This window comes from Periophthalmus magnuspinnatus, chromosome 7 (assembly GCF_009829125.3).
Source record: "Periophthalmus magnuspinnatus isolate fPerMag1 chromosome 7, fPerMag1.2.pri, whole genome shotgun sequence".
Taxonomy (NCBI): Eukaryota; Metazoa; Chordata; class Actinopteri; order Gobiiformes; family Gobiidae; genus Periophthalmus; species Periophthalmus magnuspinnatus.
In genome coordinates, this window is record NC_047132.1 from 9,972,489 (window position 1) to 9,990,431 (window position 17,943).

Consider the following 17,943-nt stretch of genomic DNA (forward strand, 5'->3'; position numbering starts at 1 on the left):
GGTTTTACTTGAATGTTGCCACGGAGATCAGTTGTACACAATAATGTCAAATTTTATCTCCAATAACATGTCCAAGGAGACCAGCCAAAAGTTACATAGTGCACCTTTGAACAAGCGGCCCATTTGCCAAAAAAAGGGGTACTTTTACTTCTATTAACACGTCCTCGTCTTGGCTGCCCCCTTGTGGCTGTACAACACACACTCAGACTATCACACAGGCACCTACACCCTGACATTTCCACACACAACAACCTTAAAATATTGATACATTTTCTAAATAAATACTAATTTAATTGGGTGTATTTGGGTCATACCTTAGAGCTAGATTACAACAACACATTGCATTCCATTTGCTGTTTTGAACGTGCTATATTCACCGAAAACAACATATTAACATGTTTTATAAGTTTCAGTTTAGTTTTTAACGCTTTGAGCCCCTCCTCTTTCACTCCCCCTTCAAAGCGCTATCACAACACAATCAGCGTGCATCCCGCTAATGAAGCTACTGCAGGTTTGTGAAGTTGCTGTGTGTATTTTCGTATCATCCTTTTGTGTATTTATGGAGAGTTGTGACGTGGTAGCATTGGTGACATAGGCTCGTGGGCAGAGCATTGGAGAGAATCCTACAGCTAACCACAAGGAGGGTTCAAATAGGACCCTGGAGAGATCGCTAAATTACTAAAACATACATGGATGACATCTAAAACCTCTTCAAAAAAAACGACTCTTTAATAGCAAAAAAACACATTTCTTTGCAACATATATTTCACCCAATCCTCCAGACGGTGGTTTAACATAAGTTTTATATGGGCAGCTTCTCGTGCATGAGGAGGGTGAAGAATTGGAGATGAGGAGATTATATGAAGTTGTTTGCGTTCCTCTGGGGTCAGACCGGTCGCGGTGAATTCATCTTGAACCAGACAGAATCTTACAGGTCACAGCTGAGCCCTCTGCACACAGGTACTTTCTGTATCTTCACTCAAGCACCCCAAGACACATAACGCACAACTCAGACATATTTTAAACTTTCTGGAATAAGTCACTGCATGGAGAATAGGCGAGGCGGCCGTGGCTCAGGTGGGAGAGTCGTTTTATCAGAAGGTTGGTAGTTCAATTTGTATCTTTTGTCTGTGTTAAAGCAGAAGTATGTGATTTTGAAACCATGGAAGGAGGAAGTAGTTATTTAAATCTGTCTAACTAAATTGTAGCTCTCATAAACCCTTTGGTACATCGCTACATCACTAGTATTCACATGCATGCGTTTTGTTGTGTGCACAATGTTAAAACTAACCTGGCTAACAGCAGAGTTGAGTTCTACACATTATCAGTCATGTGTGGATCCGATTGGTCGAAGCGTCACAACAATGGAACACGCTCAAAAATCAAACTTTTGTTAAATAATTGATAGAAAAACGCAGACATCTTTCACTTCACAAATGCACGAAGCGATTCCCCCTCTGTCAGCGTTAGCATTGTTAGTTTTGGTTCATTTGGGCGCTTCACTTTGGCCTCTGCTCTGTGGTGTGTGTTAGTGTTGCTGGTGGTTTGGAGGGGCCGATGGTGCAGATTGGCAGCCTCACTTCTGGCAGTCTACCCCAGGGCAGCTCTGGCTACAATAACAGTTTACCACCATCGAGTCTGGAGTGAATGAATAATGCACGAAATTGTAAAGCGACTTTGAGCGTCTGGAAAAGCACTACATAAGACTAATGCATGATTATTATTATTATCATAATCCATGGGGAAAAACAGCATTTTCTCATTTACAAAAGACCATTGGATCATTAATGTCTAGTGTGTGTGTGAGGGATGGTGGTTAGAGGCTGTTGAAGCAGAGTGGCAGCTGTGTTCTGTCTGTTCTGTTCTACCCCTGAGCTGAACCACCTCTGAGTGTGAGCAGTGAATGAACAATACACTAAACTGTAAAGCCGATTTGAGTTTTGGGAAAAGCAATATATAAGACGTATGCATTGTTATTGTAATTGTGTTTATCATAAATCAGAATAATTACTCATATTTACATATAGTGACATACCTTTGCTTCCAGACTGCAGTTTTTAATGCATACTTTACTTTTTCAACTCAGAACTTTTTGATGCCCTTGAAAAATCAATGTACAAATTTTAAACAAAAGGAATAAAAAGCGTCATTTGACATTTGAATAATAAGCAAAACCTTTTAGAGCTCTTGGACTGCAGTGCAAACACAGTTATATATAAATAAGTTATTTTTTTTTTTCTTCCATATAATGCAGTCAGTCAGAGGCGAACTTGATTTGACATCTTTGTTTTACATCTCGATAAAGCTCAAGCTATCAACTTTATTTAGCCTTTGAATTCATCTAAATAAAACTGATTTGGAAATATTGACACTGCTACATCAATTTTACAAATGTACTGAAAGTATTTGAGTTTAAGAAGATCTATGGGCAACAGTGACTCAGTTGGTGTTTGTCCACTGATCCGGGGTTGGCATTTCGAATTCAGCTCCCGACATAAACATCATTGTTTGAGCGGTCAGATAGATCGGCCCACAGGTTGGCGGTGCGATTCCAGCTCCCGTAGATGAATGCTGTCATTGTGTCATTGAGCAAGACACTTAACCCACCTTGCCCCCAGCGTTTGTGTACACTGGTGTCTGTGTAATCCCTCAGTCATCCAGGTCTGATCCAGAGCAAAAGACGAATCTGTCAACTGGACAAATCGTTGTAGGAGTGAGGACATTTTGCTGCTCATCCAAGACGCTTCTTCAGTTCTGGTCAGATTGCTGATGGACACTGCCTTATATCTGAAGGGAGGAGCTAACTACACCGAAACTGTAAACAGCTATTGTCTCCAGTTTCAGCCTTAACAACACTAGTGAATCTTTAATGGCCCTACTATTGTCCTTTTTTGTTTCTTTTTGCTTTGGGTCTGAGGATGGAATCATAAATCTGTGGGAGATAATGATAATCTTATAATCTCTCACAGTAAAGTGCTTTGAGTGCCTTGAAGGTGGAAAAGCGCTATATAAAAATGTAACCATTTATCAAAAAAAGTAGATTCATCCGAAGACTGTATGCATAATGTTACCAGTTTCTGTCCTAGTGGTTAACCCCAAGGACAAGACACCCACAGAGACAGAATATTGTAGTGTATTTAATGCATTGCAGTGAAGAAGGACGCAAAGAACATTACACTGGAGAAACAAAACAATGGCTTTATCAACATAGAAGGCACTCACATTCAGGTTTGCAGTCGGCTGTCTACTTTCATCTTAAAGCCACAGTTCTCTCATTTGACGACAGTGAGGTGCAGATTTAAGCAGAAAGGTGTTGGTTTACTCTTCTATAGACCTTCTCAGACCAGTACAATCAGATTTAAAATGGCTTCTGGATGCGAGCCAACGTTTTCACTTCAGAAACAGTGTCCAGATGAATATACCTTTGAAATTCATAACACTTGCATAGCGCCTTTCATGACACTCAAAGACGCTTCACACAGTTCAAGACAAAACACAAATGAAAGAAACAGATAAAAAGGAGATGCCGTTATTTGAAGGCAGTTTTGAACAGGTGAGTTTTCAGGGCTTTTTTGAAGATGGTGAGTGTGGATGAGTCTCTGGGGTTTGGGCTGGGAGTTCCAGAGGGTGGGGGCAGCAGAGGAGTAGGCCTTGTCCCCTCAAGTCTTATGTTCATTTTCATTTATTTTATAACTCAGTACAGTCTACATACATTATATTAAGTATGATGCCCATAAAATAAAACACCCAGTATGTAGAACCTTACAGTCAAATCAAACACTCAAGTAAATCAGTGACCAGGTACAGGCAGAAGGATTTACATCATAATGAAAAAACAAATCAAAATTCTCCTTAGTGTTGTTATTCTTTCAAATATTTTTCCATTACTATTCTCTTAAAAATGATTTTGAATTGCAAAAGAGAAGTAGAGTGTTTTAGTTGATTGCAGCAACTGTTCCATAATTTAACGCCTTTGCTTGATAAACAGTGTTCCCTAAAAATAGTTCTTACATGTGGTGTATTGGACATAAAAGTACCCCTTAGATATTTGAGACTTAATCTTTGGATTGAATTTACTTTCTCTTCGATTGAACATGGCTTGCAAAGAATGAAAAATTTGAGTATGTTTCACTTTCTACATGAATTAAGCCATGTACAAGTCGGCCAAATCATAGAAGTATTTAAAGTGTTTGATTGGCTAAACAGTGAGTCAGTGAGTTACTTAACCCCCCTTTTGAAATGTTGATGATGATGTATTTTGAAACACTTTATTTTTTTTTTTTACATCTATGGACCAGTTATCTTAGTTTAGTTTAGTTTTCCTAGTGTGCATAGTGGGTATCTATTATAACTGGACTGGGAAGGCATCTGGCTTAAAAACCTGCTAAACCACTGTGTGACTGGTTAACTGTGAATGCATAAATAAAATAAGAAACCCAAGAGAAACTGCATAATTCAACACGACTGTTCTGAAATCCAAATTTATAGCACTCACGCCTCCCACATTCTTCCTAATTTCCTTCTGAAGATTGATTTATTTTGCTGGGGATAAAGTCGTTTTCCACTCACTCATTAGCTACAAACTCTTCTCCAATTATGTGTGTGTCTTCTGTCTGTACGAATACTTCTTACATAATCAAGACTGTTTGTTGTGGCTTAAGTGTCCTTCGCGGCTACGCTACAACGCTCGCGCTCCAAGTGGTGCAACCTTCAGAGCTAGCAGCAGTCAATCTGATTATCCTTTAGCGGCTAGCGCCTTAACGAGAGACAAAGGCATTCTTCATACTTAGACATTTATATATCAGAGCGTGGATTATTTTTGGCGGAAACATTTTTTTGTCAATGCGAGACAGACAAACATTCAAGTCATATACAGTGGTGACATGTGGTGAGAAGACATACCGAGATATACCAAGGAAGAAAGATTTTTAAGTTACTTTAGAGATCTCATGTAGTCTGAAGTCAGCACGGAATGGAAGAAGTACAAAATGTGTTGTAATTAGAGGGTCCAGACATCCCTCTTTACCCGGGACAGTCCCAGTTTTGAGCCCTGTGTCCCCTGTCCCAGCAAATTTATCCAAAACCATTGATTTGTCCCAGTTTTATACAAGAAATGTCCCAGGTGTCCCTAATTTTGACCAATTTGATCCCCGACAGCAATATAGAGGTACATGGTAAATGATTGTATTTTTATATAGTGCTTTTCCAATCAAAGTCTGGCCACCCTCTTTAGTAATTAATCCATTTAACCACAGTGACCCTGTTTAATGAAGTTTAACATTATAATTTATGTAACAGTGACTTTCTAATCTTTCATTTAGCTCATTGCAATGGTCCAATCTACAGACGGACTTCATTATATCATATTATAAATGTCACTGACCCAGGCTCCAGGTCAATTTTCTTTTTCAATAACACATTTTTTGATCTAAACCTTGTGACTATCTTAAAAACTGATAATGGCTTCCACATGGAGAGCAGAAACACATTTAAGAAAAATATATCTTTGAAACTGTTACAAGAGGACATGTTATCTGCTATTTTATGATATTTTGTTTTAAACTATAACCAAACAGATTATTATTTTAATGTTTGTTCATTCATTGTCCCTGATATTGGTCTAATGACATGGCTAAATGACAAAAACAGGTTCATTCAGGTTTAAAACTGCAAAACTGACTGACTGTTCCCAACCATAGACTGTATAAAGAAATGGACTAAGTGAGTGTGACGTCACCCACAGCGTTCAGCTCCAGTCAAATGAAGCTCATCGTGGCTGGAGCAGTTATAGGGGCCAATTTGGAGCCGAGTATCATAGCAACCAAAGAGCCAATCCAGAATGAGGCTGATGAAGGTAACGGCCCTTCTCGCCCGCACCGCTGGTTTAACATGGAGTGGGCGTGTAGCTTAGTCAATCAAACCTGTTGCTAGCGAAAGGAGAGAGAGAGGAGTGACAATTTTTCAATGTAAAGTGAACTGGAGCCAGAGCCGATGGAGCTTCATAGTGACATTTCACAGTAACAAGCTGCAGATTTTCATTTGTGATTTCATTGTCTGTGTCACATTTTTCAACCCTAGATACGTTTATGACCCAAAGTCTGAACCTTTTTTATTAATTACAAGTAAAAACATGGAAAGTGGGTGTGGATGGTGGGGAGTAGTACGAATTATCTGAGTACTCAAATGTCAAATGCAGGAAAATATAGGCTTACTCAGACTTGCATGAATCTAAATACTACTCTGAGGAAACAAATGATGATTTCTATATATTGTCTACATAGAAATGGAGCCGGAATCTTCTTTGTTATGTCTATTTCTTTACCTTTGCAACAAAACAATAGCGACATAACCCAGGCGCTTTACAATACTTTTCAGACTTTACATACTACTATTATTACTTTGCAGGGACATTACACTGGGAAGACTGCATGTATATCTATGGAGAAAGAGTCAGCAGTTACCGTGGCGACACAATTAACATATTAGCAAACACAGCCCAGATATGTGTTTTAAAACTGAATAAAAAATACTAAATGGATTTAAACAGAACATTTCCTGGAGCATGTGATCAATACAAATGTTCAAAGTGTTTGATTTTCAATAAAAAAGTGAGACTGAACCACTGAAAAACTGTTGGCTAATGTTAGCTAGCTTGTGACTGTAATGTTATTTGAGAGGGACTTGCTTAACGGTACAAATTCAGCTTACGTGTTGTAGTTATGGGTAAAACAGCTTCTTTACGGTGAGACTGTGTTAAAACAGAGTAACTTGAGTAACAGAGCTTTAGAGAGAGCAGTGCCCCTAGTTAGCTTCACCCTCTCCCAGGAAACGTTGATGACATCAGCTGCAAATGATGAATATTGTTTGATGTATCTCTACACTCTGTTTCAACTCCAAATGTGTTGAGAGCGTCCACACTTTTAGCACTTTTTATATTCTTTTATATTCTTAGTTTACAGGCATGTCATCTTCTGTTCTGTTATTTTTGAAGGTGAAATTCGGAGAGGCGCCGGACCAGGATTCTCAGGAGCTTTTTGGAGTTATCTGCCAGTTTATCCACGACTTCAAGAGGGCACGAGCAGAAACTGTATGAGCCAAAGTTCAACTGCGTTTTCAACCTGATGTACCCCAAAGACTGAGCAAGTACGGACGCCTCATGTTTACAACAACAGCCTCAGCTAAAGGGCCCAAAGGTGAAAATATAACTACACAAACGCAATATAAATGTGTTTAAACCAGACAGTGAAAAATAATAACTCCATATGTGCAGTGGTAGTGTCGCTTACAAATTAGCATGAGTTTAAAGGGTCACTATGTATCGTTACGCCACCTGCTTGTCTCCATGAAGATGTTTTTGTTTTCCCTGGGGTGTTGGCATGGATTTCAGAACTATGAAAAATATGTCGTGCTGCTATATCCGTTCATAATTTAAAATAAAATATTATATCTTTCGAATGGTGAGTAGTCTCAACATGTCGCCTATAACACGAAGTTGAAATCCATGAATATTTAACAGGTGTTTTCACAGCTCAATACTACCTTGAACACTTGTATTCTTCTTATTGTAAGTGGGTCGCCTCTCCACAGAGCTGACCTGGTGATTCTGTATGCTAGTTTCAATAGAGATAGACAAGTTTAATGCCATACTGTAGAATATTCCTAGCAACTCCATAGAGACAAGCAGGTAGCGAACCTCTACCAATAGAGTTACATATTGCACCTTTAAAATAACTTGAATTCAGAATTATACTGTAATATTAATCTTGGTTTGTGTAGTTTGAATTCAGAAATTCTGCTTTTAAACTTTGAACTCTCATCGTCTTTAACAAACCTGATGGAAACAGATCTGGAAGCTGGATTTTTGGGATTGATTGGCAATATGGCGTCTTGAAAATAAACGATTAAAGATTGCTCAAACATGCATGGATTTCATTTGATCTATCTTTACTTCTACAGAGAGAGACCAATGAGACCAGACTCTCTTTTTCTTAAGTGCCCTGTTAAAATAGAGTACAAAAGAATTACTCCAAATATGACTTTGACAGGGTGAATGAGAAAGGGGAACAACACGGTTAAATGCTGTGAAAAGTCGATTTTATAGAATAGATCTGCTTTAAAAGATCATTTGACTTGTAATATGAAATGTGCAAATTTGTCAGATAACGTATTTCAACAATGAGAGTAGGCTACATAGAAATAATCTAAAGGAGTGTCTCAAACTGTGGTACGTGGGGCCCTCTGCAGTTTTAGTATTTGTTTTATTTATTTGTTTTCTATTTATGTTTCTGTCCTCCTTTGGGTTAATCATCATTTAGAGCTACCTTATACATGATTTAGTTTAATTTTAGACCTGGTTTAGCTCCAGTTTAAGACTAATTTAAATCCAAGTTAGATCCAGTGGTACTCGCGTTATAGGTGGTGTGAAAAATTTAAGAAGAACTGATCTTAACGAATCAAAATTTCTCAAACCAAGATATAATATTCTGAATTCAGTAGATCTCGTGAATATCTGTAAAACCAACTCATGAATGAATCAGCTGTAACAATCACCTCTCTGCACTAAACCATTGTACAGCTTCCCACATTTTAACTTGTCAAAATCACTGTTGATTGTAAATAAAGAATTTTAATTTTGACTTGAAGTTTTCAGTTAATTTTTTCATGGCTAATACCGATACCAATTGTTTCGAATCCAGAGCAAACGATGGCCGACGAGCTCTGCCGATCTTTTTGCCCATCATATTCACCTTATTCTGGATGTTGCCGTGGGCGTCGTCATTGTCATTTGGGTTGTATTATTTTGTATGGAGCTGGCCATTTTGACACTACTTTACATCATGTTTATAGGGTGAAACTTTTTCCCGAATTCGCCATGGAAAGGAATGGGATTAACCGGAAGAGCCACCACAAACAAAGCGCAATTTGGAGCGTTTAGAGCAAAAGTGGATGATGCTAAATAAGGTCAATATGGCTGATTTTGATTATTTTCCCCAAATAATGTGATTTAAATTTACTAAAAAACTCATCCACAGTCACTTTTGTGCAGTTATCTTTGTGCACTTAAATGTTTAAATATAGTTTAATGCATACTCTTTAGGCACTACGTCGGCCAGAATATCGTAATATCGGCCTGTGCTGGAGATTTAAGGCCGATAGCCCATACGCTAAAAAGGGCAAATATCGGCCTGATATATCGGTTAGCCAATATATCATAATGTTTTGTAAGATTTATAGAGATGTTCTTCCAATCACAGCTGTTCACTAGAAATAACAAACTGGACTCCGCTACAGAATGAAGATAGAGCACTTGTTTGGACGGGGACATTTCAGAGGACTACAAGGCCTGAGGCACAAAGCACACCTGCTCCACTCAGAAGTACAAATATAACACACGCTTTCAAGAAAATTCACCCTCACTACTCCATAAGGGGAAGTATCACGCTTTGTTTTGGCTCCAAACGAGATTTTGGTATTTGGTATTTATAGGTGCACTGTGTAACTTTTCTTTTAAAGGGTCTGTCCTGTTTGTCTTTGTGGAGATTATATTGCTTCACCTTGAATGTTCCACAGTATGGCATTAAACCATACACTGTATATATACTCATTTAGTGCACTTCTTTATACAGTCTGTGCATTAAACACATCTAACACTTCTACATTTATTAAATTACAGGTGTTATTACTGCTCAAACATATCATTGATCACTGTGAGCAGGGTCGCCTTTTCCATGATCTGACCTGTAATTTGGCCTGACAGTGTTAATAGAAATATTTATGGGAACAAGCAGGTTTTCCACCAGAAAAGTTGCATAGTGCACCTTTAATGTTTTGTAACTTAAAACGCATTTGACAGATTAATATATTGTTGTAATTATTCCTTGTTTTGGTGGGACTGTACCTGTGGTGAATATTCATCATAATTTTACATGATTTAAGTGGCTGTTTGTGAAGAAATGTAGAAATCAAAAGCTTGTAAAACACAGGGATTAGCAGTGAGCTCTAAAACAGAAAACCTCTACCTATGACGTCATCAACATGGAAAATTTGATCCAAAATATAGGAACTATTTTTTCACAGGTAAAGTGTTTTTCTGATGGTTTACACATTGATTTTACAAAATAAAAGTGTTATAATTTATTTTTAATTATCAAACTATAACTATTGTGTAATTTAGACAAGCCCTTGTTAACATTATGGTTGCTAGGTAACATACCTCTAGGCATGTCGTATCTTCTGCCCATGTTCAACCAGGAAGTAAAATGATATACTTCATAAAATTACAAAACCAGAAAAGATGTTTTACTAAAATCTTAAATATAATGATGTGAGAATGAACTGAAAATACACAGTAGCTAAAATCCTCCAGTTCCTGACCAAGACTCAAGGTCTGGAAATGGGTCCACTGCTCCTGACAGATTGACCCAGTGGCACTAAAGGATGGGACAAATGCAGAGAATGAATTTTCCTCACAAGGTTTAATCGTTTCTATTTTGTATTCATTCAAATACAGGGATTTTATTGTTCAAAAATATCACCGAGAAACATAACACTGACATAACACTCATTTCATTCTGAGGGAGTGGCCTCCTGCTGGTCCCAGAGTCAGGAATAAACCAGGACTAAACCAGGACTAAATCAGGACTAAATCAGGACTAAATCAGGACTAAATCAGGACTAAACCAGGACTAAATCAGGACTAAATCAGGACTAAATCAGGACTAAACCAGGACTAAACCAAGACTAAATCAGGACTAAACATGGACTAAATGTGGACTAAACCAGGACTAAACCAGGACTAAACATGGACTAAACATGGACTAAACATGGACTAAATGTGGACTAAACCAGGACTAAACCAGGACTAAACATGGACTAAGCATGGACTAAACATGGACTAAACATGGACTAAATGTGGACTAAACCAGGACTAAACCAGGACTAAACATGGACTAAGCATGGACTAAACATGGACTAAACATGGACTAAACCAGGACTAAACCAGGACTAAACATCGACTAAACATGGACTAAACCAGGACTAAACATGAACCAAACCAGGACTAAACCTGGGGAATCAGTGGTTCAGTTTTCCATCTTCCTGAAAACAGGCCTTTACTTTTATAATTTTTTATTGATACATCTAATGAAATTGTCGACCGGCATGTGCCTAAAAGAAAATTTAGAATGAAAAATTGTAATAATCCCTGGTTCAATTCAGAAACTGCACAATTAATTAGAGAAAGAAATGCTGCCTGGAAAACTGCTCACACAACTAGGTCTGAGTTGGATTGGGCATGTTTTCGTCAGAAGAGAAATAAACGTCTAGCAGCAGTTAGAAAGGCAAAAACATCCTACTTCATGTCTGCATTGATAGAGAGCCACGGAAATCCAACTAAGTTCTGGAGGACAATCAGATCCCTCTCTGAACCTAACAATTACACCTTACCAACTGATATTTTATTAGATTCCGGTATTATAAATTCTAAAGAGGAAATATGTGATGCTTTCAATAAACATTTTATCTCTGCATGTGATATGTTGAACAGTGATGCTCCTTCTGATCTTGATTATGTTGAATCTGAACCTCGGACAGATAACCACATTTTTTCTTTAAGACCTTTCAGTTACATGGAGGTCTTAAATGCTCTCCGCTCCATAGACCCAAAGAAGTCCTGGGACAACTAAAAATGTAAATAATTTAAATGACCTTGTCTTGCAAAAGTTTTAGAAAAGTTAGTTTCAAATCAAGTTACAGGTTATTTAAATAATTTCTCCTTATCAGTCGGGTTTCAGAAAAGGGCATAGTACTGTCACAGCAACCACAAAAGTTTTAAATGACATTTTCTCAGCCCTTGATGATAAACAAGATTGTGTAGCTCTGTTTATTGATTTAACTAAAGCTTTTGATTCAGTGGATCATGGAGTCCTCCTGAACCGTCTGAAGCAGATTGGATTTGACAATGCTACATGTAACTGGTTCCAAAATTATCTTTCAAACAGAATTCAGGCAGTAGTAGCTGATGGTTTTAAATCTGATTTTTTAACTTTAAGTAAAGGAGTGCCCCAAGGCTCAATTTTGGGCCCCCTACTTTTTACTATTTTTATTAATTCTATTGGTCACAATGTAAAAGAAAGCCACATACATTTATATGCAGATGATGCTGTTTTGTCTGCAACTGCTCCCTCTGCTGATCAGGCACTTTTAAAACTGCAGCAAGATTTTAATGAAATCCAAAACTCCCTCATAAATCTTAAGCTGTTTTTGAATGCAAGTAAAACTAAGTATATGATTTTTTCTAAAAAACATTTCAGTAACATGCAAGCTACAAACCTTTACACGCTAAATGGTACATCCATTGAAAGAGTCGACACTTATAAATATCTTGGATTTTGGCTTGATAAAAACTTGTCCTTTAAAAAACATATCTCAGAATTATGTAATAACTTAAAATCTAAATTATCATTTTATTACAGAAATAAATATTGTATCCCAATGAGTTACAGAAAAGAAATAGTGCAAGCAACCTTCCTATCTGTACTGGATTATGGGGATGTGGTGCATATGCAGACTTCAGCCTCTGATTTGAGACCATTGGATCCACTATTTCACTCGGCCCTTCGCTTTGTTACAGGTGATGGATTTGAAACTCATCACTGTACGCTCTATGAAAAAGTAGGTTGTCCATCACTGTCTGTTAGAAGAGAACAGCACTGCATTAAGTTTATCTATAAGGGATTACTTCAAAAACTGCCAGAATACCTCACCTGCTTGTTAATTATTGATACCGGAACATTTAACACCAGATCACATGATGCATAAGGCTAAGGATGAGCCACACCAGAACTGAGATGGGAAAGAGGCTTTTGGCTGTTTTGCGTCACAGAAATGGAATATGCTCCAAGGAAAACGCAAAACTGGACACATTGGTGACACAATTGCAATTTAATAATCTGATAACAAACTTTTATACACACATCTGCACTTGTTATTGATGTTTTTATGGACTTATTTGTTTTGATTGTTTTTTCGGTTTGTGTTGTATTTTAAACAGGGCACCCATGAAAAAGAGAGCCCAAGTGCTCTCATTGGGTCCCCCTGTATAAATAAAGATAAATAAATAAAAAAATTATAATGTTTAAATCCAGGCTCAGTTCTGTTTGTTACTGTTTTATGATGATTATTTGTGATTATTTATATTTTGATTTGTTGTATTGTGATTTTAATGTCTTTCTTATTCTGTAAAGGACTTTGAATTACTTTGTGAATGAACAAACCCTCCTTGCCTCTTGATCTAATGGCATCGCCTGCTTGTCTCCATGGAAAAAGATGAAAATGACTATACTGTGTAACATTCTGAGCAATGCAATATCATCACCATGGAGACAAGCAGGTGGCGTACCTTTTACTAAAAAAGTTCCACACGCAGTGACGCACGTGAGTATGAACCTACACTACCACATTACGACTACTGACTACGTGAAATAAACACATGATTACAGAAAAGTTACACAGTGCTTCTTTAACACACAAAAAGTTGATTTGTCCTAATCCGGCTCTACTTAAACAGATTCATGCATTTCACTGTGTTTGACATTTTAATCAAACAGTAAAGTCTTGTATTTGTGATCCACGGCGTTGTAATGAGCCGACCCCACACAGAGGCACAGAAAGCTGCCGTTTTCTCGTCAAGATACTTTAATTAAATCTACAGGAAGTTCGACTCATCAGGAGAACATGCAAATTCAAACTAATTTCTCAAACGAATTCTGCGCAGACGTTCATTTTTCAAGAGTTAACAACCTTTGTCTCAGGTGAAAATGAAAATTGAATAAAGATATCACAGACTGGTGATTAAACTTGTAACTTAATAATAATTATACATCGTCATGGCTTGTTTAAATGTCCTGTATTATGCAAAATGTACTCTACAATGTTACATCCTCAAAAACATACCTCGAGTTGTGTTTTGTTTTGTTTGAGTAACTTTATTATTTGTCTGTCTACATCTCCAAAGCTCAAAATGCTCTGTTCCACCTTGTGATGTCATGAAGTGGTAGTTTTACCTTTAGTTCAGTAGAGATTGACAATTCCAGGGCTGAAGTTATCCACATGATTCTAGTGAAGGTGTGTGGAGTTTAAAAACACAGTGGAGCACTTCCTGTATTACCACATGACATCACAAGGTGGAACAGAGTGTTTTCAGTTTGACAGAAGAACTGAGCCTACATATGCAGGGGAAACATCGTAACATAGATCAGAAAATACCATAATATAGGCTCTTAAACTTTTCAATCAAACTATAGGTGATTTTGTGAATAGGCGTCCAACAAGAAACTGACCCTATCTCGCCCTAACTGACCCTACTTTTTCAAACTTTTGACCATCTGCTTTTCTCCATGGAGGTGTAAGTTCTTTGCCTTTAATGTTCTATAGTTTTGCTTTAAATATGTGTATCTCCATGAAGACAAGCAGATGACACTATCACGTCAGGTTACAGGTCAGATTTGTGGAAAGGCGAGCCCACCAGGAGTAACAATCCAGCAATAAAACACCTGTAAATGGTCACATCAAGTGACCACTCACCCATTCACACACACATTGAGTGTCTTGCCCAAGGACACAACGACAGCATTCATCTGTCAGACCTGGAATTGCACCACAAACCTGTGATGTTTACGTCGAGACCACCAAAGTTAGGATCAGTGGACAGATTCTACCACCTGAGCTACTATCACCCGTAACTGAATACATGCATGTCATACTAATTAATGTCATATTGCCATGGAGACAAGCAGAAGTTACATAGTTCACCTTTAAGCTTATAAAACCAGAAATAGTGACAGAAAGGGCTTTATAGTGATTGGTTTACCTCTAAGTTTTCATTTGTTCTTAAATATATTTAGTGAATATGTTATTGCGTTTTCATACCATAATTTCAAACTTTTTTGGAATTGGAAATAAACATGTACTCTTTCATAGTTAAAAAACAAACAAACAAACAAACAAACAAACAAAACTGTATGTAGGCCTAGACCAGTGCTGTACTGTAATACAAGTAGTAAAGTACTGTACCTAAGTAAAAATATTAGGTATTTTACAGTGGATACTTTTTACTTTTACTTCTCTACATTTGAGAGCAGTATCTGTACTTTCTACTCCACTACATTTTTTAACTGGATTGAAAAGTAAAAGTATTTTTCATTATTATCTGAGACCTGGTGAAAAGCTCTCAGGTTTATTTTTAACACGTTCATAATTTGAGCAAACAAAAATATACAAATTAAAACAGCTAGTAAAAAGTTATTGTTTATGTTGAACAAAATCAGCTCAAATCTTTATCAAGATCACTACATTTGAAGCTTTATCAGAGCTCAATCTACACAAAATACTGCATACATTTTACTCTTTAAGTACATTTTTAAACAGGTACTTTGATACTTTTACTTAAGTAGATTTTTTCATGTGATTTTTTTACTTTTACGTGAGTATTTTTTTGTCCTGCTGTTTGTACTTTTACTTAAGTAAGAACACTGAGCGCTTCTTTGACCACGAGCATATACATTACATCTCACTTGTCATAAAAACAGTATTGAAGGCGTTTGGGGAGCAGAAAAGCCATCCTGATTTTCACCCTTCCAGGTTGTTGACCGTGCAGTGAAATAGATGGTTTGTTGAATTGCAGTGGAGCTTAGGGCCTTGGTGCTGCTCAAACTCAGCCAACCCGTCCTGGTGTCTGCATGAGTGCTTTCTGTGGTCATTGTTTCAGTGATAAACAGCCCGAGGATCCTGGCACCGAAATGGGTTTTGGGAGCCCAACACTGGTACATGCACATTAGGAACGCTCCACCTGATTTTTATCATCTTAAAAACATGAAAAACAGAACTAGTTCACTTTAAACAGTTTACAGTGGTTAAAAGTTATTCCTCACTTACCTTATGCATTCAGAACATCCTAATTATTCACGGCGATGAGTTTATAAGCGCTTTTCATGACTCTCAGAGACCAGGCAGTCTTGGGAAAGCGACAACTAGCATGCTAAGGGGACACTTCCTGATACTTGGACAGTAAAACGTGGGTACAGATGTATCACAACTAAGCCATGAATGAGAAAGTTACACTATAAAATGCATCTTGCCCATAGACCGTTCATATTTATGGGCGTAGCTAATGTGCTAACCGTCGTGGTCGTGCTCCAAATAGGAAGTGATCACGGGTGCACTTCTGTCTCTATTGGTTCTGGCTCCAATTTGTTTTTTATTGAAAAAGTGTTGCTCCTCCCTCTGTGGCTGCTGATGTGAGTCTCGTCTGAGTTAGTCAAACATGTGTGAATGAAACAAAACACAACTCCAGGTTTGTTTTTGAGGAGGTAACAACATTGTGACATGAGTTAAAGCTCACGAGAGTCAATTCAGCATCACACAGGACCTTTTACATCTCCATGGAAATAAACAGATGGTAGTTCCTCCGCCAGAAAAGTTACACATTGCACATTTATATCCACAAAAACATGGTATTGTGTTAGTTGCTTGTATTTTCTACTAATACTACTACCACTAACTACTACTATTACTACAACTTCTGCCACTAACTACTACTAATATTACTACTAACTACTACGACTAATTACTACTACTGATACCACTACCACTACTAACTAACTAGCTAACTAACTAACTACTACTACTAATACAGCTGCTGCTTCTACTACAACTGCTAATGCTACTACTACTGCTGCTGTTGCTACTTCTCCTCCTACTACTACTACTACTACTTCTACTACTATTACTACTACTACTGCTACGGCTTCTACTGGTGCTACTACTACTCTACCAATGAGGAGCTACATATATTCCTGTGTAAAAACGCAGATGTGCCTTTTATGTATTATTCCATCGCAAAAGGTGTTGTTGTTGTTGTTGTTGTTGTTGTTGTTATTTGACTTAAAGCTCCAAGATCAGACTCAGTCGCAGTAAAGTTCATGATGTTTATATTCTGTCAAACACGGAGTCGTCTGTAGAGTTTGAGGAAATGAGGAGATGTGATTGACTCCTGAACAACTGCAGTCTGCTGAATATATATAAGAAGATAAGTGTATTTTTCCCCACAATATTCAGCTTGATATTTGAGACAGTATTTTGTTATTTGCAGTGGTGGAAGGTAACAAAGTACAAATGGTACTAGTAGTAGTAGTAAGTAGAATTTTACAGCGGATACTTTTACTTCGCTACATTTTAGAGCGGGTATCTGTACTTTCTACTCCATTACATTTTTTAACTGGACTAAAAAGTAAAAAGTACTTTTCATATGATTTGAGGAGTTATTTTGACCATGCTCGTGGTAACATCCTGACTAAAGTTTTTCAAGTTCAAGCTTCTACTTTGAGCAAAACAAAAATAAATACAGAAAAAGTCATGAGAAAAATTAAAACATTGATTCGTTTTGTTACTGTTGAACAAAATATGTAGCATTTTTAAAACAATATCACTACATTTAACACTTTAACAAATTAACAACACCTGTGTCAAATACTTTTACTCTTAAGTACATCTTAAACAAGTACTTATATACTTTTACTTAAATAGATTTTTTATGTGATACTTTTACCTCAGTACCTATACTTTTACTCAAGTAACACAATCGAGTACTTCATCCACCACTGGTTATTTGAGATATTTAGTTGTATGTATTGTTGACATATATTTGGTACTTTTGAGAGTTGTGTTTACTTCTATTTCCACAAACGTTTTAAGAAAAAGGTTAAGAAATATAGAATAGAGAGAATATTTTGGGTGAGATGACAAACATAATTTACAAGTCAAAGAGACTTCTCAAGACATACATACTTTTACAACTTCTTAAAGCTGCAATATGTTAATTATCTGGTTATGAGAGCCATGTCGAGGTTATATCCAAAATGTTCCAAAGTATGGCATTAAACATAT

The 17,943-nt window shown here is 37.2% G+C and overlaps 1 protein-coding gene across 1 annotated transcript in view; it reads left to right on the forward strand.

Moving 5' to 3' along the window:
- The window catches only part of LOC117374001 (uncharacterized), a 65,794-nt gene extending 57,154 nt beyond the window's left edge, over nt 1-8,640 (forward strand). Inside the window, exon 17 of the mRNA XM_033970135.2 lies at nt 6,992-8,640. Coding sequence (XP_033826026.1) covers nt 6,992-7,093 — 102 coding nt within the window. The 3' untranslated portion in view covers nt 7,094-8,640. The remainder of the gene's footprint in view (nt 1-6,991) is intronic.
- Nucleotides 8,641-17,943: the final 9,303 nt, after the last annotated feature.